The 26,757-nt window shown below is 50.5% G+C and overlaps 1 protein-coding gene across 3 annotated transcripts; it reads left to right on the top strand.

Moving 5' to 3' along the window:
• The first annotated feature begins 219 nt into the window (after positions 1–219).
• Positions 220–26,203, top strand: SLC43A3 (solute carrier family 43 member 3). 3 transcript variants are annotated; one of them, XM_006091902.3, is made up of 13 exons: positions 220–291; positions 931–1,302; positions 1,953–2,082; positions 11,383–11,429; positions 15,566–15,642; positions 15,867–15,959; positions 18,314–18,453; positions 19,490–19,584; positions 20,646–20,819; positions 21,044–21,163; positions 23,568–23,754; positions 24,373–24,496; positions 25,047–26,203. In XM_006091902.3, the coding sequence occupies exons 2-13, from the start codon at positions 1,119–1,121 to the stop codon at positions 25,149–25,151; spliced, it is 1,476 nt and encodes a 491-aa protein (XP_006091964.1). In that variant the 5' UTR covers positions 220–291; positions 931–1,118; the 3' UTR covers positions 25,152–26,203. The 3 variants fall into 3 exon arrangements, with proteins under 3 accessions (XP_006091964.1, XP_014314008.1, XP_023612346.1); XM_023756578.1 differs by lacking the exon at positions 220–291 and adding an exon at positions 452–579; XM_014458522.2 differs by lacking the exon at positions 20,646–20,819.
• Positions 26,204–26,757: the final 554 nt, after the last annotated feature.

Consider the following 26,757-nt stretch of genomic DNA (forward strand, 5'->3'; position numbering starts at 1 on the left):
CCGCCTGGGGTTGGAGGGAGAGAAAGGAGAGAAGATCCAAGAGCAGGATTCCAGAGGTGGGAGAGGCTGCGGGCAGCAGCGGCTGCCAGCGAGCAGAAGGAAGTGATGGAGAGCGGGAGGTGTAACCGCCGCGAACAGGGCCCCGCCTGTGCCTGTCTGGGTCCTTCCGGCTCCGCTGGAGCTGGGGCAGCGACAGGACGGGGCGGGGCGGGGCGGGGTGGGGACGAGAGGCGAGGCGCGAATCCGAACCGCGGAGAGTACGGAGCCCACAGCCCGGAGAGGAGGCGGCGGGTAGGGCGCCGGGAAGGGGCTGGCCGCTTGGCCACGGGACAGGGAGTAGGGGACGGGGTGGGGGGCGATGGACTGTGAGGCCGCTGACTCCTGGGGGGCCCTCTGCGGGGTGGGTGCGGGTTGGGGTGAGGGCTGGGCCTCTGGGCCAGATGCTGATGAGCAGAGGGGCGGCGGGAGCGGACGTGGGAGTCCTAGCTGAGTGTCAGGGCGGGAGGCTCCCGTTGGAGTTGGGATATTTTGGGCATGAGCCTGGCTCAAGTTGTGACTGACTAGCCCATGTGACCTGGGGTAGGTTGACAAAATACCCTGAAGCGTTTGCTTTCCCTGGCGGTAAAGGGAAGCTAACCAAAGACGGAGTCTGCCAGGTTGTCCCGAGGATTTGTGAGAACCTGTATGCAGACCCCTCACCCCCTGCCACTGGTGCAGAGTTGCTGCTGTCATTATGTCCGTGGACAGTGTCCAGAATTTGGGCTCAGTTCCCGCTTCGCCACCTGCTGCCAGCGGTGGTGGAATGGCGAGGCCTTTTGCAGCTGTTTCCAACAGCTGGCCTGGCCCTCCAGTCCACAGAAAAGATTTTGTCCACCTCTGCCTCTCCCCTCCCCCTCGCCCTCACTGAGCAGCCTCTGCCTTCTTTTACAGGATCTGGAGACATCCCCAACGGATGGTTTCTGCCCAAGCCTAAACAGCCAGGACCAGAGCGCTACGTGCACGGAAGGGCCTGCCAGGGGAATTTTCCAAGTGCTCCAGCCCCAGGCCTTGCACTCCTGAGGTCAGCTGGGGAGGCCAGCAGTGCCAGTGGGATCTGAGGAGCGGCTATAGCCCAGGCCATGCCGGGCCAGGGACTGCCCCTGCGTGTGGCCACCCTGCTGACGGGGCTGCTGGAATGCCTGGGCTTTGCGGGCGTCCTTTTTGGCTGGGCATCCCTGGTGTTTGTCTTCAAAAAAGAGCATTACTTTGAGGAGCTGTGTGAACCCGATGCCAGGCTGATGGGCAATGCCACGGGCATGGAAGGTAAGGGAGCGATGACTTCTCTGGGAAGCTGAGTCTGGTTTCCAGGTGGTGGGAAGGGTAGGAAGGACTTCACTTCCTGGCCACCCTGCCATCCTTTCTTTCTTTTTATCTTTAATATACTTTTATTGATTTCAGAGAGGAAGGGGGGAGGGGGGGGAGAGAGAGAGAGAGAGAGAGAGAGAGAGAGAGAGAGAGAGAAACATCAATGATGAGAGAATCATTGATCGGCTGCCTTCTGCACGCCCCTCCACCAGGGACTGAGCCCACAACCCAGGCATGTGCCCTTGACCAGACTCAAACCTGGGACCCTTCAGTCCGCAGGCCAATGCTCTGTCCACTGAGCCAAACCAGCTAGGGCCCTGCCATCCTTTCTGTGGAGAAAGGGAGGGATTGTCAGCCAGCCTTCCTCTGTGCCCCAACCTTAGTCCAAGGACTGCCTGGGGAGGGACGTACCAGCTTCTGAGGGGTAATTAGGGACCGTCACATTTCAGCTCACCTAGGGGAGAACTTTCCAGAGGCAAGCTGTCTGAGGTGGCAGGGGCTGCCCCAGACGGGAGCCAGGCTGGATGCCCACCTGGAGGAAGTCCAGGGTGTAGGAGAGGTTGGCCCCTCCACCCCAGGCTCCGGAGCTCTTCCTGTCTCTCCTCCAGACTGCAAAGCCCAGGATGAGAGGTTCTCACTCATCTTCACCCTGGCGTCCTTCATGAACAACTTCATGACCTTCCCCACCGGCTTCATCTTTGACCGTTTCAAGACCACCGTGGCCCGCCTCATAGCCATGTAAGTCCCGAAGGCCCAGCCTGGGCACAGGTGGGTAAGAGGAGTTCCTCTGGCAGCAGCCTCACTTGAGGGGAACCCAAGCCAGGCAACTGGGCAGCCCTGCCAGGCCCTGTCCCAGGAGCTTTGCAGGGGGTGGACTAACCTTCCCACATCCCTACTTCCCTTTTCTCGCTTCCCCTTCGGCTCCATGTGCATGTGTGTTCAGCATGATGCTGAATTGAGCAGGAGCTCAGGCCTACTTCCTGGGGCCAGGGTTACCAAATGAGCAATACCTGGAATTGTCACTCCGCCTTCTTCCTGGAGATCCTTGTCCACATCTCCTGCGAGGCCTCACACCCAGGGGGCCCAGGCTTAGTCATCCTCCTCCTCCCTCCATCATCCCCCAAAAGGCTTAGCTGGTTATGTCTTATGGGGTCTCCAGTGGTGGAGCTTCCCGTCTCTTCTGACCGAAAGGGAGCCTGTGGGGGTTTCCCATGCACATGAGTCAGGGAAGGTCAGGGGCTTTATCTTGTTCACACAGGTGCCCCTGGGGCTGGCATGTCCAGTGATAAGCAGCGGCTTACTGGGGGCTGATGGGACCCAAAGCAAGCACCTCCTGGCAGGTGTGCCAGAGATGAGTTGTCAGACAGAGGGACTGGAGAGCAGGCTGGGCCAGGAAATACCCCGAGAGTCAAGTTAGTCCCTTGCTCTTTAAGTGTTTGGGTGCAGAATGACTTTATCTCAGTTTCCTGGTCCTTGTCTCCCTTCTTCCCTCCCCTTCCTTTGCCCCTAACTCTTTCCCCAGCCTTAGCACGTTAACAAAATCTCAGTCTCCCTTTCTGTGTTTCTTCTTTACTTTCCTACAGAATACTTCCCTTCTGACACTTCCGGTCACCAAATGTGTGGGTTTTCCACACCCCAGCTGGGTGTTCTACAGTGTAACTCATTTCTGACATCCTCTGCCTGGAGGTAGTGTCAGATCTCACAGTTAAGGGTTCCGTCCCAGGAGACTGCCCCCCCATTTCAGATGTCCCAGGTGGTAGATCTCCCATGTGGGGGAGGAGAAAATTTCCCCTCTTTCCACTCTTAGTTTTTCTGGCTGATCTGATAGTTAAATTAACATGAAGAAGATTAATAGGTGTGCCAGGCCAGCACAGCCAAGGGTTCGGTGAGCCTGAGGCGGGGGGGGGGGGGGGGGGGGCGCGGAAAGGATTTAGAAAAGACAGACAAAGAGAATAAGCTGGGTCTAGGTGGATCTCCTGTGCCTGGCTGAGGCCACAGAGAGAGACCCAGACAGCAAGCTGAGCCTTTATTTTATAGCCAGAGGTAAATAAGGTAGTGGTCACCATAGTTACCTCCCATAGCCCATTAGCTACCCAGATAAGATCTAGGGAGCTCATAAGGTCAAGCCTCGTTATACCAAGAGGGCTGTGCCCCTCTAAGCTGGGACTTGTTTGTGGCTTTGCCAACAGGTCAGTCGAGGCTTAACCCCACAGCCGCACCCTACAACTAGGAGAAAATAACCAAATTTAATTACATATGTACATACAGGGGTTCCATAAGAATAAGGGGCTCAAAATCAGGCAGTTGAGGCTTATCTGTCATCTTGAGCTAAAGAGAAAAGGGGGGGTAGTGGTTTGGGACGTCAGAGGGGAGGAAGGCAATTCACATGGAGGTGGAAACGCAAAGGTTTGGTAAACAAACATTGGGTGGACCATCTTTAACCCTGGGACACAGAGGGCACTTTGATCAGGCAGCCTTGCTAGGTTCAGATTAAACTGCTGCTATCTGTGATCCCTCCCATTCTGGAGCAGGTCCTCCAATTTTTTTAGGCAGTTAGGAGGAAGGTCAAAGGTTCTTTCTGAGTTTTTTGTTTCTTACAAAGAACTAACTTAAAATAACCAGTGTCCCAAAGAGGCATATTTTGGGGTGGCAAACTCTGCTTCCCTTCACCAGGTTAACCCCCAACTTCTGTCCAACTTGGCTACTGACCAGAGGTTCCCATGACCTCGTCCCCTGTGGGTTTGATTATTTGATAGAACAGCTTACAGAACTCAGAGAAACACCTGTGCTCAGCAGTTGATTAAAAGACAGGATAAAGGGCCAAGACCGGTTTGGCTCAGTGGATAGAGGATTGGCCTGCGGACTGAAAGGTCCCAGGTTCGATTCCGGTCAAGGGCATGTACCTTGGTTGCAGGCACATCCCCAGTGGGAGGTGTGCAGGAGGCAGCTGGTCGATGTTTCTCTCTCATCGATGTTTCTGACACTCTGTCTCTCTCCCTTCCTCTTTGTAAAAAATCAATTAAAAAAAAAAAGACAGGATAAAGGGTACAGATCAACAGCCAGGTGAAGAGATAGATCCATATTAGTCATTTTCATAAAACATGCAGGTAAAGCTGGGAGGGTCCCCAGCACAGGTGCTTCTATCCCCGTGGAGTTGAGGTGTTTTACCCTCCTGGAAGCTCTCTGAACCCCGTACTATTGGGGTTCTATGGAGGCTTCCTCAAGGAGGCATGATCAATCATCAACTCTAGTTCTAGCCCCTCCCCGCTCTTGACAAGTGTATGGGGGAGACAGGGCTGAAAGTTCCAAGCTTCACCTCATGGCTTAGTCTTTCTGCTGAGCAGCCCCATCCAGGAACCCACTCAGAGTTGCCTCATCAGAACAAAAGATCCTCTAGTGCTCTCATCACTTAGGAATTTACAAGGGTTTTAGGAGCCCTGTGTCAGGGGCTGGGGACAAAGACCGAATATATATTTCTTATTATAAAATCATAGTACCACAGATCATCCCCTGGTGTGGGAGCACGGATTCCTTATAGCAAAGCAGTCATAAAGTTCAAAAAATACAGCACATTATTAATCCCACTCAGTCTTAATTACTATCCAGTCCGTCATCGTATCCTCTGAGAATGTCTTCCAGGGCCACTCGGGTCTGCCGGCTTCTTTATGATCTTGCCCAGTTCCAAAAGCAGGAGTGGTGTCAGCAATTTATTGGTTTCACCCTTTTAGGCAGCTGGTGTCATTGAGCTAAGAGACAGTATCATCTCTTGCTCGGAGCCTCTTTTGAGGTGTTAATGTGATATTGGACCTCCCTCACTGCATAATGCACTTACTCATTCCCTTACCTTCAGCTACTCTTCCTCCACTGATGCCCAACCGTTTCCACCTGCTGGTCTGGGTTGCAGGCAGCAATACTAGTCTAGCAGGTGCCCTCGCCCGCCTCTGTCCACTTCTGTTCGGATGGGGTCAGGCTACACAGGTGCAGAACTAGCGGGCTGTCTCTACCACCAGGTGGGCATCTAGCAGCATTCACTGTTGGCCCCGAGTTTTGCCAGATGGACTGAAGGCACAACCTGCCCCATGGAGGCCTTAGGAATTGTAACATAAAGGTCAAACACATTATAGTTTCTCGGGTAGGAATCCGCCCGCTTCCATTCCTTGTAGTGGTCCTGTGCCCAGCGGGGAGCACAGCTGAGTCGATGTGAGGCAGAAAGAATACCAGCAACTTTCCTTCCCTATGTCCTCTTCTCCAGACCCGCTAGAAAAATAGGGATCTGTCCAGTGGGGACGCTAGAAAAATAGGGGATCTGCTGAGTATGAGCACACACTTGTGAGTGCGGGTAAGCCAGGCCTTCATGGCCTCATTTCCCCCCATTTTCCACAACCAGTGTTTCAATAGCTCGTCCCAATCCTCTATCAAACTAGTACTCTGAGGATATCTCTGTCCATTGTCAGACATTATGGGCTGTCAAGGGTGCTCCTTGGCCTGAGGAAATGATGGTCAGCCGTCCAGATTGGTACAACGTTGGTTCTTTTATAGCACGCTGGGTATTTGCAGCTACCACTGATCAGCAAAGCCCAGTCCAGAGTCAGAGTCTATTCCTGTCAGAACCATTTGTAGTGCCCAGGGCTTCCAGCACCAGTTTCTCTTGCCAGCTCTGTTCAGGGCCTTCCCCCCAGGGGATCTGCCACAAGGCCATCTGCAGTCTCGGTGTCTTTTGCTGGCAGGCAGAACAGCTCTTACTGGACTTTTGTGCCTCAGAGGTTGCAAGAGAGCAACGTCTAGGTCCAGCCCATCTGTGCATTGCTGCAGCAGCTCCAGGTCCCCTCGTGTTATGGACCCAGGTGGCCACCTGGAAGGAGCACATAGGGACATAGGCTTGCTGATTTCAGTCATTCTCTGAACCTGGCAAGGGGCTCTTTGGATGGACAGGGATTTCCACAGGGCTACACTCCATACAGGCATCCCTTTAATAGGCTAAGCTTCCACTGCCCTCTGCCCGACCATGTGGCCAGGTCATTGCCACTACCCATGAGTCAGTAAAAACCCAAACACAGGGCCCCTTTCCATTGTTCGGTTCTTCGTCTTTGCTAGGAAAACAGCCTGCAGCTCAGCCACAGAGCTGATCGGTTTCTACCTTCTTTGATCAGAGTGGTGGCCTCACAAACAGAGTGGTTGTCCACCCACCATGGAACTGCCATCCACAAGCCAGGCAGCTCCCTGGTGATCAGTTAAGCGTCCTGTGTGAGACAGTGTCCAAGTGACAGGAGCCCCGGCAGCCCCTCACACAGGCCTGGGCTCAGACCTAGGGGGAGACTGGCTCCTGCTTGGCAGTATCTCCTCCTTGACTCCCAGGCAATGTGTGATCTCGTATAAACCATTCCATCAGGGAACTCGCCTGGGCTCTGCCACCGGCGTTGGGGCGTTTCTACAACATCGTCCTAGACATTGTGGTATTGCAGGTTTTAAGATCATTTTGTATTCTTTTTTTTAAAATATATTTTATTGATTTTTTACAGAGAGGAAGGGAGTGGGATAGAGAGTTAGAAACATCGATGAGCGAGAAACATCGATCAGCTGCCTCCTGCACGCCCCCTACTGGGGATGTGCCCACAGCCAAGGTACATGCCCTTGACCCGAATAGAACCTGGGACCCTTCAGTCTGCAGGCCGACGCTCTATCCACTGAGCCAAACCGGTCAGGGCCATTTTGTATTCTTTAGTCATCCATGTAGCTTCAATTAATGTCTAATAACAAGATAATAAATGCCCCTCAGGTGAAAGTTCTCTAGTTCAAAGTCCCGTAATTGGCACTGGGAGGTGCACACAGACCTTTGCCATCTCCTTGGTCTAGCTCCACATGGCTGTGTTCCCCAGGATTGACGTGTTAGCCACTCTCATAAAACATTACGCAAAGGGAACACAGCTCTTCTCATAAAACCTGTTTAAACAGTCCCACTTCCACAGTCTTATCAACTCTTACATTTTCATGTTCTCTTACAAAAATTGTCACCCTCGTCAGAGCTTCACCAGTGGGTTTTGGTACTTCTCTTTTTCACCCCAGTATTTACCCACTCCTGTGTAGGAGGCTTTGGGTCCCCCGCAAGGGGTCAAGCGACTCTGACCCTGTTGTCAATCTTTAACTTGATGAATCTGCCACAAGCGACTGCTGCCTAGGTTTCTCATTGTCATCTCTGTCTCTGGCTTCCAACATTTTCTAACCTGGGATAAAAGACGGGACTTGTTTGGGGGCACTTAATGGCTGGGGGACCTGCAGGGGGTCCTCTTGGCCAGCCAGCCTTTGGTAGTGTTGTATCAAAACCTCTGGTTTAAGGCCCATGGTGCTGGTAAGATGGGCAAGTGTCAGGTTTCTTTGGGCCAGGAGGCTGAGGTCAGCGGGGCGGTGGCGTGATGAACAGAACCAGAAAACCCATTTGGGCCCAGCCTGAAGGCCGGCTCTTTTGGATGCTAAGGGGGTTGTTTTGGGAAAAGTAGGGGTGGCAGCTCCATTCTACCACCCGAAGTGTGTCAGGCCCTGGCTGGTGGCAGATGGCCAAAAGCCGTAGCCTTTGTGCCCAGTGACATTGGGTTTGGTGGCAAAGGTCAGTGTGTTCGTGACATTCCTGGAGTCCACTTTTAAGGTTGTCAAAGGAGCCAGTGTCTCTTTGGCCTCATACAAAGGCAGGAAGGAAAGGCCATAATCCTAAATTTGATGGTGAAAACACAGCACTATTTGCTTTAATCACCTATTCCTTAACCATTTAGAATTTCTACCCTGCTGCTCTGGCTGGTGGCTTAGTTGGTTGGAACATTGTCCCATGCACCAAGAATTGTGACTTGATTCTGATCGGGGCACATACCTAGGTTGCGGGTTCGATCCCCCATCGGGGCACATACAGGAGGCAATTGATCGATGTTTCTCTCTCACATCAATGTTTCTCTCTCTTTTTCCTTCTCTCTCTAAAATCAATTAAAAAAATATCCTGGGGTGAGGATTAAAAAAAAAAAAAAAAAGAAAATTTCTACCCTGCTAAAACCAGTCCCTGGATTCTCTCCTCTGCCTTCCCCCATTCTCTTGTTAATGAACCTAATGCAGTTATTAACATCTGTAAGAGGCTGGAGGGGAAGCAGAGACACCAAACTCAATAAGGCTTCCTGAACTGTTTTTCGGTTTTGCAGGATTAGGTTATGTGGGGTGCCCATGAGAAAGGGCCCCCTTAACCACGGCATTCAGCATGACCTGGGTAACAGGCATATCACTGGGTCCCCGTCCTGGTCCTCATTACAGTCACTCCCAGGTGGTTTGCATACAAAGCATAGCAGCTGCCTCATCTGGGGTGCTCCACTGGGCACAGATAGGGGACACGGCTAGGCTGTACAGTGGCTTTTATCAAGTGCGCCAGGCTGGCCCCTCCCTCAGGAGCAGCCTCCTTGTGCTGGATCACATACAGCCATCTGCGATTGTTCCATGGTGAGCTGTGGGTCCTGTCTCCGCCCGACATGCTCTTCCACCGCAGCATTCAGAACCAAAGACATACCCCCAAGTTAGTTACCCTCACAATCCATTTCAGTAAAGCTTCCCCGGGAAGCTGATGACACCGATCCACGAAGTGAAATGCCTCCTTCACGCTGTGCCCCTGGTTTCAACGGGATCTTGGTTTGGCTCTCCTCTCGCACTGAGGTCTTAGAGGTGCTTTCTATTGTCCCTGCATAATTTTTCCCTTGGCGGGTGGCTTTGAGGCTAGCGGCTGCCGGCTCAGACTGACCCAGCTCTGAACTTGGCCCAGCCTCAAGGTCTGACCCAGCACTCTCTTTTAATTTCACTTGAGCTATTATAGCTAACAGTGACCAAGAGATTATGTGTTTCACCCTTTTCTTATTAGTTTGCATTTTCTTATGCATCCAGTGAACCAATTCCGAGAGAGTTGGACTCATCTCTAAATTCTGTTGGTCATTTTACCTTCGGTAACTTATTGTCGCACCGCTGCTGGTCCACACCATGAGGGACCATGTGGTAACACTAGTGGTCTTGATCCGGCATCACGAAGCGTTCAGAAATCTGGAGAAGGGCTGTGCGTAAATTAAATAAGAGTCCAGAGACGAAACATAATTTTGAAAGGCATTAGGGAGTCAGAGAAGACTCAGCTAAAGGAACTAAGTTCTCCTTGTCTCAGGACCCCTTGCTATTTATTAACACAAATTGTCCTAAGGCAAGGTGGAGATATACACTTCAAAGGGTAGGGTTAGGTACAGAATCCATTGTCAGATTGGAAGAATTTGCCTATGGCCGTTCAGGTATTTGGCCAGTAGGAAGCAATAACATGTAAATTAAGATGCCCTTAGCTGTCTGGCAGTAAGCAATCATCCTTTTCAGGTTTGGGGAAATATCCTTGCCACTCCAGAAGATTCAGCCCTGTTGATATGCCGGAACTGGCTTCCGGCAATGTGGTCACCCAGGAATCAGAGGTTCTTCACCCCACACCCTTCATCCTTTCTTTTCACAAACCACTTGTTTCTGTGAGCCAGGATCACTCTGGCCAATCCCACCTCACCGACACCAACTGTATCGGAGAAACCTACCTCTCTCCTTTCTCCTTACTTCCACTCAGAACACTTCCCTTCTGACACTCTGGTCACCAAGTGTGTGTGGAGTTTTCCCACACTGAGCAATTCTGGACACCAGCTGGTGTCCTTCAGTGTAACTTGATTCTGACATCCTCTACCTGGAGATAGCATCAGATCCCACGAGACTGCCCCCCACATTAGATGCCAACCACAGTGGTAAGTTCCCCAGGTTACTCACAACTTCGGTCGGATTTGGCTACAAATTAGAGGTTCCATGACTCCCACCCCCACCTCTTGGACTTAATTATTTTCTGGAAACATTTTCCAGAACTCAAAGGAAGCACGGGCTTATATTTCCCTGTTCTTTTTAAAATATAAATATAAAAATATAGGGGTATATATATATATATATATATATATATATATATATATATATATTGACTTCAGAGAGGAAGGGAGAGGGAGAGAGAGATAGAAACATCAATGATGAGAGAGAACCATTGATTGGCTGCCTCCTGCACAACCCACACTGGGGATCAAGCCCACAGCCTGGGCATGTGCCCTGACTAGGAACCTCCTGGTTCCTAGGTCGACGCTCAACCGCCGAGCCACACCAGCTGGGCTTTACTGGTTCAATAAGGGGAGGATCAAGGATACAGACAGACAGACAGATGAAGAGATGCATTGGGTGAGGTCTGGGAGGGTCCCGAGCACAGGAGCTTCTGTCCCTGTGGAATTGGGGTGCGTCACCCTCCTGGCATGTGGATGTGTTCACCCACCTGGGAGCTCTCCGAACCCCTTGCTATTGGGATTCTATGGAGGCTCCTCAAGTAGGCATGGTCAGTTATTAACTCTGCTTTCAACACCTCCCCCCCCCCCCCGGCTCCCCCCCACCCCGCTCTAGAGAAGTTGGGGGAGGGGGGCAGGGGATGAAAATACCAAGCGTCACCTCATGGCTTAGTCTTTCTGGTGAGCAGCCCTATCCAGGAGCCCACCCAGAGTTGCCTCATCAGAACGAAAGATACTCCTACAGCTCTTATCACTTGGGAATTTAAAAGGGTGTTAGGAGCCCTGTGTCAGGGGCCGAGGACAAAGACCAAATTTACACTTCTCATTATAAATCATACTTAGGCACTACTTTTATTACTCCATGCTTTCAAGACCCCCAAACTGCTAAGAGATCCCCATGACCTTGGGATTGTGGACTTGAATTATAGTACCCCAGCACTTCCATCTTGGGGTCTAGGTCGGTCCAGACATTTCCTTTCATAGAAAAGGTTACTGAGGCTTAGAGAAGGGCAGTGCCTGTCCCATGGTTACACAGCCAAGAGGAATCAGGGCTCAAGGTTCTGATTTGGAGACCAGGCACTGACCTCTTTCTCCAAGGGACTGGCCTGGAGGGTCGTCATCTGCCCTGCCCATCCAGGTTTCTCTTTTCATGACAACACTCTCCATCTACCATTGTGTATTTCAGATTTCTCTACACTAGTGCCACGCTCATCATAGCCTTCATCTCTGCAGGTGAGTGCGGTCAGGTGGAGGGAGGGACACCTCAGGGGCACTGGTGGATGGGGCAGGTGCAGAAGGTGATGGCAGGACACACTGACCCCCACGGTTATGCAAAGATCCACAGACTTGGAGCTTGAAAGAATTACTGCTGGTCTATGGAAACAGTTTAGTCTACTGAGAAATTTGAAAAGTAAGGACAATAGAGGCATTGCTTCAGACAGTAGCGTTTATTCAAGAGATTACATCCTTCCTCTGGTCTGTGTTAAAATGCTCTGTCTCTTTTAAAAATGAAATAATAACATGAATGGCAGTTGCTTTTGAAAATAGCCTTACTGCCCTAACCGGTTTGGCTCAGTGGATAGAGTGTCGGCCCAATTCAGGTCAAGGGCATGTACCTTGGTTGCGGGCACATCCCCAGTGGGGGGAGGCAGCTGATGGATGTTTCTCTCTCATCGATGTTTCTAACTCTCTAGCCCTCTCTCTTCCTCTCTGTAAAAAAAAAAATCAATAAAATATATATTAAAAAAAGAGAAAAAAAGAAAATAGCCTTACTTAGCAGGGTAAAAGTGGACCACCCTTTGGTAGTCAAAAGTTGTCTTCTGAAATTTTACTGGTTTACAAACATAGAAAATGTCCCAAGTCTGGAATTCCACGCTGGTTCATTAACCCCTTCCCCATTATGTAGCAGAGAAAACTGAAGCCAGAGAGAGACCTCTCTCTGACTGGGCTAGGACAGTGGTTCTCAACCTTCTGGCCCTTTAAATACAGTTCCTCATGTTGTGACCCAACCATAAAATCATTTTCGTTGCTACTTCATAACTGTAATGTTGCTACTGTTCTGAATCGTAATGTAAATATCTGATATGCAGGATGGTCTTAGGCGACCCCTGTGAAAGGGTTGTTCGACCGCCAAAGGGATCGCGACCCACAGGTTGAGAACCGCTGGGCTAGGTGATGCCTTCCGACATTACTCCCCATTGTCAGATCATGTGGCTCAGTTTTGGGGTTAGTAACAGCACATGACTCGTGAGTACGTAGCACCTGTGCTGAAGCCAGAGGGTGACGCGGGATCATCTCCATCTGTGCCCAGTTCTCACAGGCTGGTTATCTTTGTCCAAACAGATCTCGTAGCCTGGCACCTGTTATTTAAAACCACTCTCCTCATCACACCAGCTTCTTCTTTCCTAAAAGCTTGGAAAGGATTTTCAAGTGGCTGGGATGTGTGACTCATTTGTGATCACTGGATGAACAATTCCTCCTTTCTCCATAACATAGTGTTGTATCGTAAATCAGCCAGTGAGATACAAGATGCCTTAATGAGCCAATTAGGAGCCGTTTATTACTCGTAGCCCAGAGGGAGGTGTTTCTTCCAAATCTCTGAGCAAAGACACAGGGAAGTTTCCTGTATTTATACCTTTCGGGCTCTTTGCAGACGTTACGAAGGGCTTTGTGTGGGTTATTATTGCAGTCAGTTTGTGATCTTGGATACCTAAAAAACAAACATCTGGCATAAGAATATGGGAATTATTATCAGCATTAGTCCATTACGTTAGATGGTTAGCTTGCAAGGTCAGACAGTTAAGTTTTTATCTTTTTCTATTATTCAAACTAAAACAGTTATTCTACAGAATAAGAGACTGCCTAAAAATGACAGAGTTTACAGAACAAGGGACTATCTAACAATAGCAGAGAATTTCAAACAGCAGTTTTTATACAAGATGGAGGTTACTAAGCTTCAATAGAGCTTTTTGTTTTTGGGGAAATGTCGGGACCACACCCACCCTATTGTGAGACTAATTGCAACCAACCTTTCATGCCTTAGGAGACCCGTACCTTTTCTAAAGACAGAAATGGAAAGGTAGACAGGGTGAACACAGCCGTGGGCACTTTACCTGCTCCCTAAGGTGTAGATAGAACAATCGTTAATTACTTCAGCGGATATTAGGAAACACACCTGCTACATTAACAAACACTGAGTGGGTCATCCACCTGGTGGAGAAGTTGTTCCCTTTTCTTTCCCTCTCAGTCCTCTGAGTTCATGCATGGAGGTGTTGAGGTGGGGCTGGCAGGAGCAGGTTCCAGGCTGTGAGCATTCCATGGGCAAATGCATCCGGTTACAATTTAATAATATTGTTTTCCTTTCATTGTATTTGTTTTCGAAGTTACTTGCTATTCATGACAAGCAACACAGGTTGCTTTTCATTTACAGCAGTGATATGAAATTTCCCTTAAAAATAATAGATTTCTTCTGGATAAAAGTGAATCAAGCCTGACTGGTGTGGCTCAGTTGGCTGAATGTGGCCCCATGTACCGAGAGGCCAGGGCACATGCCCTGGTTGCTGGCTCGATCCCCAGTAGGGGGGTGCAGGAGGCAGCTGATCAATGTTTCTCTTCCTCTCTCCCTCTTCCTTCCTCTCTCTGAAATCAATAAAAAACATATTTTTTAAAAAAGTGAGTCAACTTAAAGAAAACACGTTAGCAAATACTAGTGTTACTGGAGGGGACCTGGCCCACAGTGGGTCTGCCTCGGGCCAGCTGGTAGTGTGTGGGTTCTTGACTTCATGCAGGGAAGCTTTCACAGCTTGAGTCCAGGTGACTTTGAGAGTACTTTTATTCAAGCTGGGGACAGTGAAACACGGAAGGGGTTAAGGTAGAAGAAGCCACAGGAGAGAGCCTAGGTGGGACTCTGCTTTGCTCACTAGAAGCATTTTAGGAAAGAAGTGAATCAAGGCCGGCTGCTGTCAGCTCACTGAAAAGTCAGAGAAAGGGGGCCTTGGAGATGGGTTCAGGGGGTGAGCCTGGGATGAGCTGCTGTTGCCCACTGCTCCCCTAGTTGCAGTCTTGTGGGGACCCTTAGAGTTTAGGAGGAAGAAACTACAAAAGCTCATGCCTGGGATAAGGCAAGGGCGTGCTGCTGGGAGATCCCGCGCTGGCATCCTTTGTCGAGGGTTTTTATCTCCTGCAGGCAAGAATCGTAGGGGAGGGTTTCAGCAGAATATTCATCAGCTTTCCATGTGCATTTTAAATATGCTGATGCATCAAAATGAGCATGTAGGGGAGTGTGGGATTATTCTTTGGTCAGCTTGACTGTTTTTTGCTTTTATCTTGAGCCTGTCTGGCTCTAGTCGAGTTTTTGTTATTTGTTCCCCTGACTTCATCTGTCCTTGGGTTTGGCTGGCATTAATTGGGACTCTGTTCTCTATCTCCCTGACCAGGGTGATGTAAGCTATTTATTCTCTGTCAGGGAGGAGAGGTAGAAACCATTTGTTTTTAAGTGTCCTTGATTAGGGAAGATCAAGTCTTGCAATTCACTAGCTGGCTGCAAGCTGCCAGAACTGGTTGGCCTTGTTTAATTTTCTTTTCTCAGTTTCCCCATTCCACTTGCCCAGGAATGTTCCTAGCTTCTTACTGTCCTGCCACACTAGGACAGGCATGGGTTATGGCCAAAAATCATGAAGGTGGGCAGAAGTTCGTGGTTTGGGAAAGACTAATTATTAAGCCACCCTTCCCCCTCGGCATTTTAGTTGTTTTGCTGTTGTCCAACACTTTCCAGACCTACTGTCATGACTTTTTCTTTTTTTGCATGTCAGTCTTTTCAAGGGCAAGAAGTATTCTTTACTTAGCTTGCATTTCCAGTGCTGAGCACAATGCCTGGCTTGAAGGAAGTGCTCAAAGTTGAATGAACAAAGGAAGGACAGCTCATAGCCATTTTCTCACTGAGATCTTACAGCGCCCCATGAGGCAGGAGGAGCAGGTGACTGAGCCATAGACTTAGAATCCCGCTTGAAGTCATGCCGTGAATGAGGGGCTTTGCTTGGGGAGTCCAGGCTTCACCCCACAGTATCAGGGATGAGTGGAGGGTCGCTCTGGATCAGTGAGGGCAGGGAGCAGTGGCTTCACTTTGAGTCCTCCTATGCCACAGACCAATGACCCTCTTTGGTGGGGACTAAGGTGATTCAGGAGACCTCTGCAGGGTCCCTCTGTCCCCACCAGACCAGTATCCTAAGACCCTAATTTCTAGAAGGCTGGGTCGAATTGGGGCCTTGCCTCCAGGGCTGTCGGGAATTTGAAGCAAGTGGGAGCCAGTTTGAGGCTCTGTGTTTGAGCCACACTGTGAACCCACCCATCTCTGTCTTCGATTGTTTCAGGCTCAGCGATGCTGCTCTTCCTGGCCATGCCCATGCTTTCCGTTGGGGGAATCCTGTTTCTGATGACCAACCTGCAGGTGGAATCCTGCCCACATCCCAGGCACCTGGCGGGAGGTTGGGGAGGGATGAGGGCATCGAAACACTTTTCCACATCAGCTGCCTCAACAGGGGGCTGGCCCATGCCAGGGTGGTGGCTGCTGGGTGGAAGGTGGTCTGGGGTATAATGATGGCCTGGCACAGGCTGGGCGCACATTGCTTCCATGAATACGTAGGTGACTCAGGCTGGTCATATGTTCTCCAGGTTGGGAACTTATTTGGCAAACACCGCTCGACCATCATCACCCTCTACAATGGAGCATTTGACTCTTCTTCGGCCGTCTTTCTCATCATTAAGGTAAAAATTAGCACCAGCCAAGCTTTATTGAACACTTACATATGCCAGACATCTATCTAGTAAACTCTGCATGATTTCTCTCCATCATCCCTTCTGCAGCTTGAGATGTGACATTTGAGCTTGACAACAGGCTTTTCTGGTTCTAGAGCCTGAGCTTGTAACCCTTCAGCCCCCTTTTTAAAACTTAACATAGGATTTTGGGCAGAAGCTAAGGGAAGGCATGGCTATGATGTGCTTGGGTCAGTGTTGGGCATAGGGTGGGATCCCTTTGCAATGGAATGTTTGCACCTGTGAGCCTCTTGTTTGGACAAAGAGGTGGGAGGTGGCTAGAAGGGACTGCAGGAGCAGGCACAGAGGCCTCTCCAGCTCTCCTAAAGGCTAATGCTGGGGTTCAGGAGGATGGGCTGTTGCCAGGCTATTTGTGGCCCATCCAATAGCCATTCCACCTTCTTCACTGCGCTAATGATTTCATCTGGGCAGCGAAGTGCCAAGCCCAGGGGATGAATCTTGATTGATCTAAATCACTGACAATCCCTTCCCCCAATTAGTGGGGGAAGAGATGGTCTTAGTTAATGAGATGAAGGGGATACTTCCCTCTCTGATGGAAGGTGAGAGCAGAGCGAAAAGAAAGCCTTTCTCCTTGGTCCCCTTCCCACCCTTCCTCTTTGTATGTGGATGTGATAGCTGGAATCGTGGTAGCCATACTGTGATTATGAGGCAACTAGCTGCAGGACAAAAGTTAGTACACTAAGAGTGAGTGGAAAGAATGAGAGTGTGAGTCTTTGACACCCCAACCTGCCAAACCTGGGACTTCCTTTTGGGCTTTGTGTTAGGCTAGAGGCAAAGCCTGTGGGCCACGGGGGAAGATTAGGAGGATCTCTGGGAATCACCGCCCAGACATGAGACTAGCTTAGTCCCATGAGCACCTTGGCTTGAAGGGTCACCTAAAGACTGAGCCTCTAGGGTACTTACTCAAGCCTTCCTACCTCTGGTATAAGAGCCACTTTCTGAGTTGACCCTCCTTCCCCTGGATGTGCCTCCCTTCCCCTCCTCCCTCCTTAGAGTTGGAAGAAGAGAAAGGGCCAGAGCAAGAGCTGGAGTTCTTAGTGCACTCTGACCTTGCTGCTGCTTACTCCGACCTTGAGCAACTCATTGCTCCTCTCTGGATGTCACTCCTACCCTCTGTAAAATGAGGGAGTTGGGCTGGATTAATGGTCTTTAAACTAAGTGTTGAGGAATATTGAAGGGTTCCCTTTGATGTTATGCCATTCACCAAGGAGAATGAGGGGAGAATGATTGGGACGCTCTCTACTGATGTGTTTCATGAGTTGAATTTTTATGTATAATTTTCGTTTGGACAAAAAAGACTTCGTTGCTATTGAGAAAAAAAAAGCCCGGGGTTAGAAGGCCCCCAAGAAGCCACACTTGGAGGCTCTACAAGGCTGTGGGAATGGTGGCATGTTGCTTCCCCTGCTGCTGGTTGAGCCTCAGGGTGAGGGTGAGGCTATGTGTGTACCAGGTCCCCTTGGTCAGCTTCCAGGATGGAGGGCAAGAAGGCTTATTCTTGGAAATGGGGGTCCCTGCCCTCGCTTCTTCTTCTCTTTTTAAAATATATTTTTATTGATTTCCAAGAGGAAGGAAGAGGGAGAGAGAGATAGAAACACCAATGATGAGAGCACATCGATTGACTGCCTCCTGCACGCCCCCTACAGGGGATCCAGCCTGCAACCGGGCATGTGCCCTGACGGGGAATCGAACTGTGACCTCCTGGTTCATAGGTCAATGCTCAACCACCAAGCCACACCAGCAGGGCTGCCCTTGCTTCTTACACTGACATTTTTTTTATGACAAAATATGTATAACATAAAATTTACCATCTTAGCCATTTTTAAGTGTTCTGTTCAGTGGCATTAAGTTATCTCATATTGTTGTACAACCATCACCACTATCCATCCCCAGAACTCTTTTCAACCTTGTAAAACTGAAACTCTGTACCCATTAAACAATAACTCCCTACTCCCCCTCCACCAGCTCCTGGCAACCACCATTCTGTTTTCTGTTCCTGTGAATTTGGCTACGCCAAGTACCTTATATAAGTGGAATCACATAGTATTTGTCCTTTTGTGACTAGCTTATTTCGCTTAGCATAGTGTCCTTAGGGTTCATCCATGTTTTAGCATGTGGCAGAATTTTCTTTCTTTTTAAGGCTGAATAATATTCCATTGTATGTATAACCACAGTTTATCCATTCATTTGTGGATGGACACTTGGGTGCTTCCATCTTTCGGATGTTGTGAAAACTGTTGCTGTGAACATGGGTGTTACACTAAGTTTTTCCTCCTTTTTTTCTGCAGCTCCTTTATGAAAACGGCATCAGCCTCAGGGCCTCCTTCCTCTTCCTCTCTGTCTGCAGTGTGTGGCATGTTGGGCGTACTTTCCTCCTGATGCCCCGGGGGCACATCCCCTACCCACTGCCCCCCAACTACAGCTATGGGTAAGGACTGTTGATCTGGTGATTGCTGGCCAGAGCCCCTCAGGTGACCTGAGGTAGGAAGCAGTGGGTGGGACAGACATGGTGATAGTAGAGCAGAGGAAACCTGTCACAGAAGAGGAAGACTAGAACAGGGGTGTATTGGTTAGCTATTGCTGCATAACAAACAACCCCAAAACTCAGTGGTTTAAAACATTAAGCATTTATTCTTTTTCATAAGTCTGTGGGTAGTTGGCTAGTTCATCTGATCAGTAGACTAGCCGGGGGCTGGCTGGTCTGGATGGCAGTCATTTACGGTGACAAGGAGGTCTGGGTCACCTGGCTCTCATCCTCCAGCAGGCTAGCTTGGGCTTGTTCGCATGGTGGTTCCAGGGTTCGAGAGAGGTTTCCTAAAGTTGAGAGTTGGAATTGGTACAACATTGTGTCTGCTTCGTCTTCTTGGCTGACGCTGCTGACAAGGCTGGCCCAAGGCTGGCTCAAGGGGTGGGGAACAGTTGGAGCTGCAGTCCCATTGCACAGGGTGGAGAACAGAGGAGGTGAAGGAAAATGCGACTGTTTGTAGTCCATCACCACCAACAGCAGAGGGAGGGCACGCGTTTGCCGCTCACTTACTGTTTGTCAACGCTTGTGCTCTCTGACTTGATCTCTCGAACATCCTATCAGTTATATATCCTCTTCTCCATTTTCCAAATGGGAAAATGGAAGCTCAGAAGGGTTAAGTATGAGCCATGTTGCCAGCTAGGAAGAGGCAGAGCTGGGATTTGAACCCAGGCCTGTTTTACTCTTCCCACACTTCCCAAACTTTGCTGCACATGAGAATCACTGCAGTCACTTGGAGATCTTTGAAAAATATGGAAGCTTGGCTTCCATGCCCAGGCATTCTGATTTCACTGGCCTGGGCTGCGATGTGGGCATTGGGGTTGGTGAAAGGTGATTCCAATGTGCAGTGACATTGGAGATCCACTCCACTGTGTCCTCCAGCCTGAACCCCAGGCTCTGCTCACAGTTGTTGGGCTGGTGGGGGCTTCTGTTTCCACAGCCTGTGCTCTGGGACTGGCACCAGAGAGAAGAAGGAGACAGCCAAGTCCAAAGAGCTGGACCTACAGGCTAAGGAGTTCCTGCCACCAAAGGAAGGTGAGCCCTGCTGGGTAAGCCATTTCCCCTTCAGAGCCTGCCTTTCCCTGCAGTTGACTTGGCCCCTCACCTCCAGAGCTCCCCCAGGGCTCAGAGTCAGGAAAGGCAGGTGGAGAAGGACCTTAGGATCCAGAGAGTCCAGAGAGACACAAGACTTTTGTTTCTTCTCCGTTTTTTGTTCCTCTTTCCTCATCTCCTCATCTCCCTTTCTCCCCGGAAGTCAGTTTTCGGTCATTGCTGTCCTTCCCCCTAACTTCTTAGTCCCAAGTTGGCTTATTTGTCCCCATTTCTGCAGATCCCCTGGGTCTGCCCTCTCTCACTGTCCCATCTCCATTGCCGCCTCCTTTCCTTCCTCTGTCTGTTTTGGGTCTTTGGTATAAACATCACCAACCACTGCTGGCTAAGGTAGAAACAAGAATAGGATTCTGGGAAGCTCACAAAAATCAAGGGAAAATGAACTTGCCAGGCTCCAGGAAGAGCAGAACCAGGGGTCCTAGTCCAACCTCACAGCCCATCTGCTTCTCCAGGAAGAATGATCGATTGGTTCACCTTGGGTGAGGCACAGAACACAGGACTCACGGTCCCATCAGATCACGAAGAACAGGGCAGGAGAGATTTCCAGAAGAAACCTGGATCCTGGGACCAAACAAAAGGGGTGCGGGGGATGGGGAATAGGCAAAACAGCAGCTGTCTACCACTAACCCTCCGCTCATCTCTACCATTCTCCTCTCCTTGTCTTTCTGTTCACCACCCTGGCTGAGAAAGATTGATATAAAGTGTCAGTGCAAAAAGTGGTGAATCCAAGCTATGAAAGACAGATGAGATTTCAACAGACAGAGAACAAGAGAGGGTCATTCAAGGTGGTAGAGCCGATGACAAAGGCTTAGAGGTGGGGTTGTGTGAGTGGCAGGCAGCTTGGATTGCTCGCTGGATGAGTTCTAGAAGGCCAGAAGAGAAGGCAAACTTGGACCTCAGGCTGTCCCAATAGGGCCTCTCCATTCTTGGCCATCCCAGCCTTCCACTTGCCTTGTAATTCATGCCAGACCCTCCTTTCCGGACAGAGATCCCAGGACCAGGGCAACTGGATGAACCCCATTCTTTCAAGAGTTCTGTTTTCTCCCTGCGCTTTGCCGGGCACCTGGTGTGGCTGTCTGTGATACAGTTGTGGCACTACCTCTTCATCGGCACCCTCAACTCTCTGCTGACCAACTTGGCCAGTGGGGACAGGGCTCTGGGTATGTGGCAGGGCTGGGAGGCAGCCTACTGCATATCCCGCTGGGGACTTGGAATCTCGAGGGTGTGGGGTGCTAAGCTCAACGGGGCTGTGTGCTCCAGAGGGAGATCTGAGCAGGGGTATGGGGAGGAGGATCAGACTGGGTAAGGGCAGGGGGAGAAGAGTCCTCCCTGTAAGAAAGTTCTGGAAATTTCTTACCACCCAACCCCCCTCTGTCCTCTGCAGTCAGCAGCTACACAAATGCCTTTGCCATCACTCAGTTCTTTGGAATGCTGTGTGCCCCCTGGAACGGCCTGCTCATGGACCGGCTTAAGCAGAAGTACCAAAAGGAAGCGAGAAAGACAGGTGAGAACTGGGCTCCCGAGGATCAAGGAGCAGGAGGGGAGAGGTCTTCTTCATTGACCTCCATGCCCATCTTCTCTTTGATCTTAATCTTTTTGTACTTGAATCCATCCATCCATCCACTCACCCACTAGTCATTGAGTGCCAATGATGAGCCAGCCACAGTTCCAGGTGCAACAATGGACGAGGCAGATACGACCTTGTTGTCAAGCTGTACTCAGTCTAGAGGTTGGAGAAAGGCAAGTGTCAGTCATTGCAGTCCATGAAGTAAACCTACAGGGGGCTATGGGGACACGAAGAAGGGCACATAACCTGGTCCAGGAGAGGATGGGGTTGGTGTCAGGGAAGGCTTCCTGGAGGAAGTGGCATCTGAGCCGGGACCTGAAGGATGAGTAAGAAGTGAGGAGTGAAGAGGAGGGTCCTGGAAGTGGCCCAAGAATGTGGTGGGGTTAAGATGGTGAAGGAGAGAGCAAAACATTGAAGAATCTGGGGAATTCCAGAAAGTGATTCAGACTTGCCAGGGCACAGAGTGCTGGAGAGCAATGGGAAAGGGCTGGAGGGAGAGAAGTAAGAAGGGGCAGGCAGAACACCAACCAAGGAGCTTGCACAGGATCCTTGGATGTGTTGGAGGAAGAGAGGAGCACTGAGGCATATTAACCCGTGGAGGTCGGGGGTGGGGAGAGACTAAAGTAGAGTAACTGTTCCACACCCCTCCCCCACTTCCTGGCACTGCCTCTCTCCTACCCCAGCTGGATGGAGTCTGTGAAAGCAAGTTTCAGACATCAAATCATTTCATCTGTAAACACTTCAGTTCATATCGCTAACAAATGAGGCCTCTCTGACTCACACATCCCCATAATATCATTATCACCCCTAAAACACCCAGTAGTTTCTTACTATCATCTAATAAGCAGTTCTGTTCAGATTTCCCCAGTTGTTTCAAATAGGTCTTTTTACAGTTGGTTTGTTCAAATTAGGGTCCACAAAGTGTATTTTTTTATTCAAGAAAAAAAAATCTTACATATAATAATGTTACATGCAATAAACATTAATATTTCAGGAATTAAAGGGTTTTAAGTATAATAATAGTACCCACACAATGTATTTTTGTTTGGTGTTCCTTTTCTGTCTTTAAAAATCTGTGCCCTGCTCTCACTTTTTCCCACCCTGTTGTTTATTTGTTGAAGAAACCGGGTCATTTGGCCTGTCAAATCTCCCAATTTTGGATTTGGCATCCTTTTCCTGTCACTGAAAAAAATGTCTCTTTGATTGGGTATTTCTTGTAAACCGGCAGATTGGAGGCTGAGAAGACTTGGTGTAATATTTTTGGGTGAGAATGATTCAGCGCTGGAGCGCAGTGGGCCCCTGGTACCGTTGTCCCTGCTTTATGATGTTAGGATTGATCAGTGGGTTCAGACAATGTCCATCCAATGGCCCATTATAACGTTTCCCATCAGCTGCCTGCCTAATGATTTTAGCCGCCATTGAGGATCAATGCCTGGACCCATTATTGTATTAGGGTTACAAAATGGCGATTTTCTATTTCTGGCTTCCCTCCCGCTTTTAATAGCTAGAATTCCCCTGGAAAGAGGAATTTTTCCTTATTTATGATCTGTTTGTTATTCTGAAATAAATGCTTGGTTGTTCCTCTGTTTGCATTTCATAATAATGACGTTGCCTTAGCAACCTCTAGGGTGACTACCCGTTGTTTGTCTTTAAGAGTTTCATTTTAAATATATTTGAATGTATTTCTATCAGCATTCTTCTGGATGCCTGAATTGTCCCGTCTTTGGCCAGTGGAAACTTTACCAATCCAGTGCCTGTGACCGGTAGACGCAATCCTCTCGGTATTAGAGGGTGGTTTTTGTCAGCTTGACCACAGTGACTCCATTTGGTTTCTTCACTCTTTCCTCACCCCTGTCCCGTTCCACAGGGATCTGCCCTCATCCCTTGGGCTGCTGCCTGGTTCTCCGGTGTGGCTGCAGCGGAGTCGATGTGGCATTCCCCTCTTGGTGGCTATTTGGATGGCGTCCAGTCTTTGGCCATCACCTGTAGTGCTACTGAGAAAAACTGGCTTTGGGTTGGAGGGGGCCAGAGCTGATTCGGGGCCCAGTCAGAGGTCATTGTAAGAATCTATGAGTGAGTTGATGGTGGCCTATGACCAGAGAGCGCCAGTGGGGACGGAGAGGAGTGGGTACATCTGAATGATATTTAAGTGGTGATTATCAACATTGACGATGGATTGAAGATGGGGCATGTGGGCGAAGGAGGATTCAAGAATGACCCCAGGCTTCGGCCTGGATGGTTGGGTGCATGTGGCTCCTCCTTTTCTCCCCATCTTCTCGCCCCCTCCCTGCCCTCCATGGTGCCCCCTCCAGGCAGCCTCTCCTCTCCCCCTTTGAACCAGGTTCTTCAGCCTCAGTCGCAGCCCTTTCCGCAGCGGTGCCTTCGCTGGCCCTGACGTCTTTGCTGTGCCTGGGCTTTGCCATCTGTGCCTCGGTCCCTGTCCTCCCCCTCCAGTATGGCACCTTCGTCCTGCAAGTGATCAGCCGCTCCTTCCTCTATGGGGGCAACGCTGCCTTCCTCACCCTTGCGTAAGTGGGCTTGGGGTGCATTACATAATGGGGGACACGCTGAGGCAAAAAGAAGTGTGCTGGAGGTAAGACATTAGGAGGTGAGGATGGGCCTGGCGGTGGTCAGGTGAGGGAGACGGTCTGGGAGCAGGTGGAGGGGGTGATGCCTGGAGGTGGGAGCTGGTGGGAGCCTTCACATCAGCTCTCCCCTCTGCCTCTGTCATCTATCCAGTGAACTCCTATTCACCAGGCAGGGCCCTCTGTTCCAACTCTCCCAGGAAAGAAAGTTTTCTTTGTGCCCTTGGCACCCAACCTAGTCTTGCTTCCTCAGTGCATGCATCATCTGGCATAGAGTGATCTGTTGACGTGTCTGTCCTTTCCTTGAGGCTTCCCCGGGGCACAGCCTGTGACTGGGTCCCTGCTGGTTTCCCAGGGCCCGGCACAATGCCTTCTCTGTGTTCTGTGGTTTGAAAAGCTGAGCCACGGCAGAGGGGGAAGGGTTGCGTGGGGGTGGGTGGGTGAAGGCAAGCCTAGGATGGGGGAGTCGGGAGCAAGTAGCTGACAAAGGCCCACCGAGGCCAGGCCCCTACTGGGGGGAGGTACCCCGAAGCTCACTGGAACCCCCTTGTGTCTCCCCAGCTTCCCTTCGGAGCACTTTGGGAAGCTCTTTGGGCTGGTGATGGCCCTGTCAGCCATCGTGTCTCTGCTGCAGTTCCCCATCTTCATGCTCATCAAAGGCCCCCTCCAGAACGACCCGTTCTACGTAAGTACCCTGGGGACAGCAGGGGTCCTGGCCTTTGACCAGCAAGGATTTTCAACCTGGGGCAACTCTGTGGGACCCCAGCAGGGGGCGCCCCCAAACCTGAGAGTGCCCTGACCACCGCACAGCTCTGTCAGCCGCATTTAAAAGGTCAGCAAAGTGTAGAACGAGAGTTCCAATCAGTTGTTGGGAGAAAAAGAAAGGACTGAACCTACAACCGAGGAGAATTGCTAGATTGACATTGGACGACCCTCACTTAATAGTCAGGAGAGGTGTGCTTAGCTGGGGCCTCCACCCACTTCCCACGTGACCTTGCGCAGGTCACTGGCTGCTCTGGAGGCCTCTGTTTCTTCACCTGTGAAATGGGCATAAGATCCTTTCCCCAGCTCACTCCACAGGGCAGACTGAAAAGCACCTGCTAGTCTTTCCTTGAGGCACCATGGTGTCTGAGTGGACAGTGGAAGAGGAACCAGGCAGAATTCTGGTCCCTTTGCTGGTGGTGGGTGCTGCTCAGAGTCCTGGGCTCCGCCTCACTCCGCCCCTCCCCCTCCAGGTGAACGTGATGCTGGTGCTGGTCACTCTCCTGACCTTCGCCCACCCCGTCCTGATGTACCTCGAGTGCCGGAAGAAAGCAACCGCCCCTGCAGCTACTTTTTAGCCCTCAGATGCTGTTGTTTATCTTTCTTGGAGCACCCGTGTCCAGAAAGACTTTGCCCACCCTGGCTACTTGTATTAAGTAGCCATTATTATTATTATTTAAATATATTTTTATTGACTTCAGAGAGAGGAAGAAAGAGGGAGAGAGATAGAAACATCAACGATGACAGAGATTCATTGATCGGCTGCATCCTGCACGCCCCACACTGGGGATCAAGCCCGCAACCCAGGCATGTGCCCTGACCGGGAATCAAACCATGACCTCCTGGTTCATAGGTCGATGCTCAACCACTAAGCCATACCGGCTGGGCAAGTAGCCATGTTTTTATCTTTTTAAAAAAAGATGTATTTAACTACCAGTCGAGACTTTTGATCAGCAGGAAAAGAATCTCAGTTGCCAGGCTGATTGACATCATGTAGACCCGAGGCAAAGGCACGGGGAGGTTCTCTCTGGTCCAGGGCAGGAAGCCCAGGGCTTCGGCAGACTTGGCCCAGGGGAGGTGATGTGACGGTTGGCCCTGAGGCCCCGATGTGCCTGGGCTCTGTGCTGTCAGGTGGATTTCCAGGTGAAGAGCCAGGTCAGGTCGTCATGCCTCAGCTACGCTGTCTGGTGTCTAGAGGTGGCACCCAGCTCCCCCTCACAGGCACAGCCTTGGTGGTAGGATGGCAGAGAGCCGTGGAGAGGAAGAGGAGCAGACAGGGTGGGGGTGGGGTCCCTGGACCTAAGTCCCAGCTCTGCCGCTGATGCTGGAGGACCTGAGGCAGACCCTTGTCTGGTCTAAGCGTCAATCTTCCCATCTGTAAAACGAGAGGGTTCTGGAGTTGGAGGTTCTTCCTGAAGTTCCTGAAGGCTTTAAGAACAGTGATGGAGTCAGGCCACCCAAGGAGCCTTGGGAACCAGCTGGCCTGCTTGACCGAAGGATTTCCAACGAAGCCTTTTAGGCATGTTTTCATCTTCAAGAAGGGGCATGATTACTTAAACTTAGAGTGTTAAACAAAAATTTCCTCTGGGGGATAATTTTGAGATAAATAAAGCATCTCTGCCTAAGGCAACTATTGCTCCGCTTCTCCAGGCTTTGGGGCTATGGGTGTGTGTGTGCGTGTGCGCGTGTGTGGGCATGGGTGTGTATTCCTACCCGGTGCCCCAGCCTGGGGCAGTGAGCGCCCAAGTGGAGGTGGAGGAATCTGACTGCAGCGTCCTGGTGTGGCCGCTGGACCCACAGGTGGAACAGAAGCCCTGAGACTGGGATCCACCCACCTGGTTCTGGGATGAGGGCTTGACACCCTCCTGCCCCAAGGAATCTCTTCTTTTGTCTCCTCTTCTTCCCCACCTCACCTCCACCTCAACACTCCCCCCCACTCAAGTGGGAACACTAGGTGAGTCAGAAGGTCCCCATGTGGGTCTCACGCCTGCCACTCAGCTGCGGGGCAAGTCCCTGCACCATTCTGAATCCCAATTTCCTCACCTGTGAAGTGCAGTTAGTCATTTCTATCCTGAGGGCGATGGTGAGAATTTAAAGTAATTGCTACTGTTTAGCACATGGCAGGGACACTTGAGTGTTTGTTCCTGTATTTGCCCATGGCCAGAGAGGAGAGGGTAGCAAGGA

Source organism: Myotis lucifugus, unplaced genomic scaffold (assembly GCF_000147115.1).
Source record: "Myotis lucifugus unplaced genomic scaffold, Myoluc2.0 scaffold_97, whole genome shotgun sequence".
Taxonomy (NCBI): Eukaryota; Metazoa; Chordata; class Mammalia; order Chiroptera; family Vespertilionidae; genus Myotis; species Myotis lucifugus.

Excerpts from the sequence above, each read along its gene's own strand:
- SLC43A3 (XM_006091902.3), top strand. The coding sequence starts at position 1,119 with ATGCCGGGCCAGGGACTGCCCCTGCGTGTGGCCACCCTGCTGACGGGG. Across the intron at positions 15,643-15,866 it reads TTCTGATGACCAACCTGCAG|GTTGGGAACTTATTTGGCAA; the intron begins GTGGAATCCTGC and ends TATGTTCTCCAG. Across the intron at positions 19,585-20,645 it reads GTTCCTGCCACCAAAGGAAG|AGATCCCAGGACCAGGGCAA; the intron begins GTGAGCCCTGCT and ends CTTTCCGGACAG.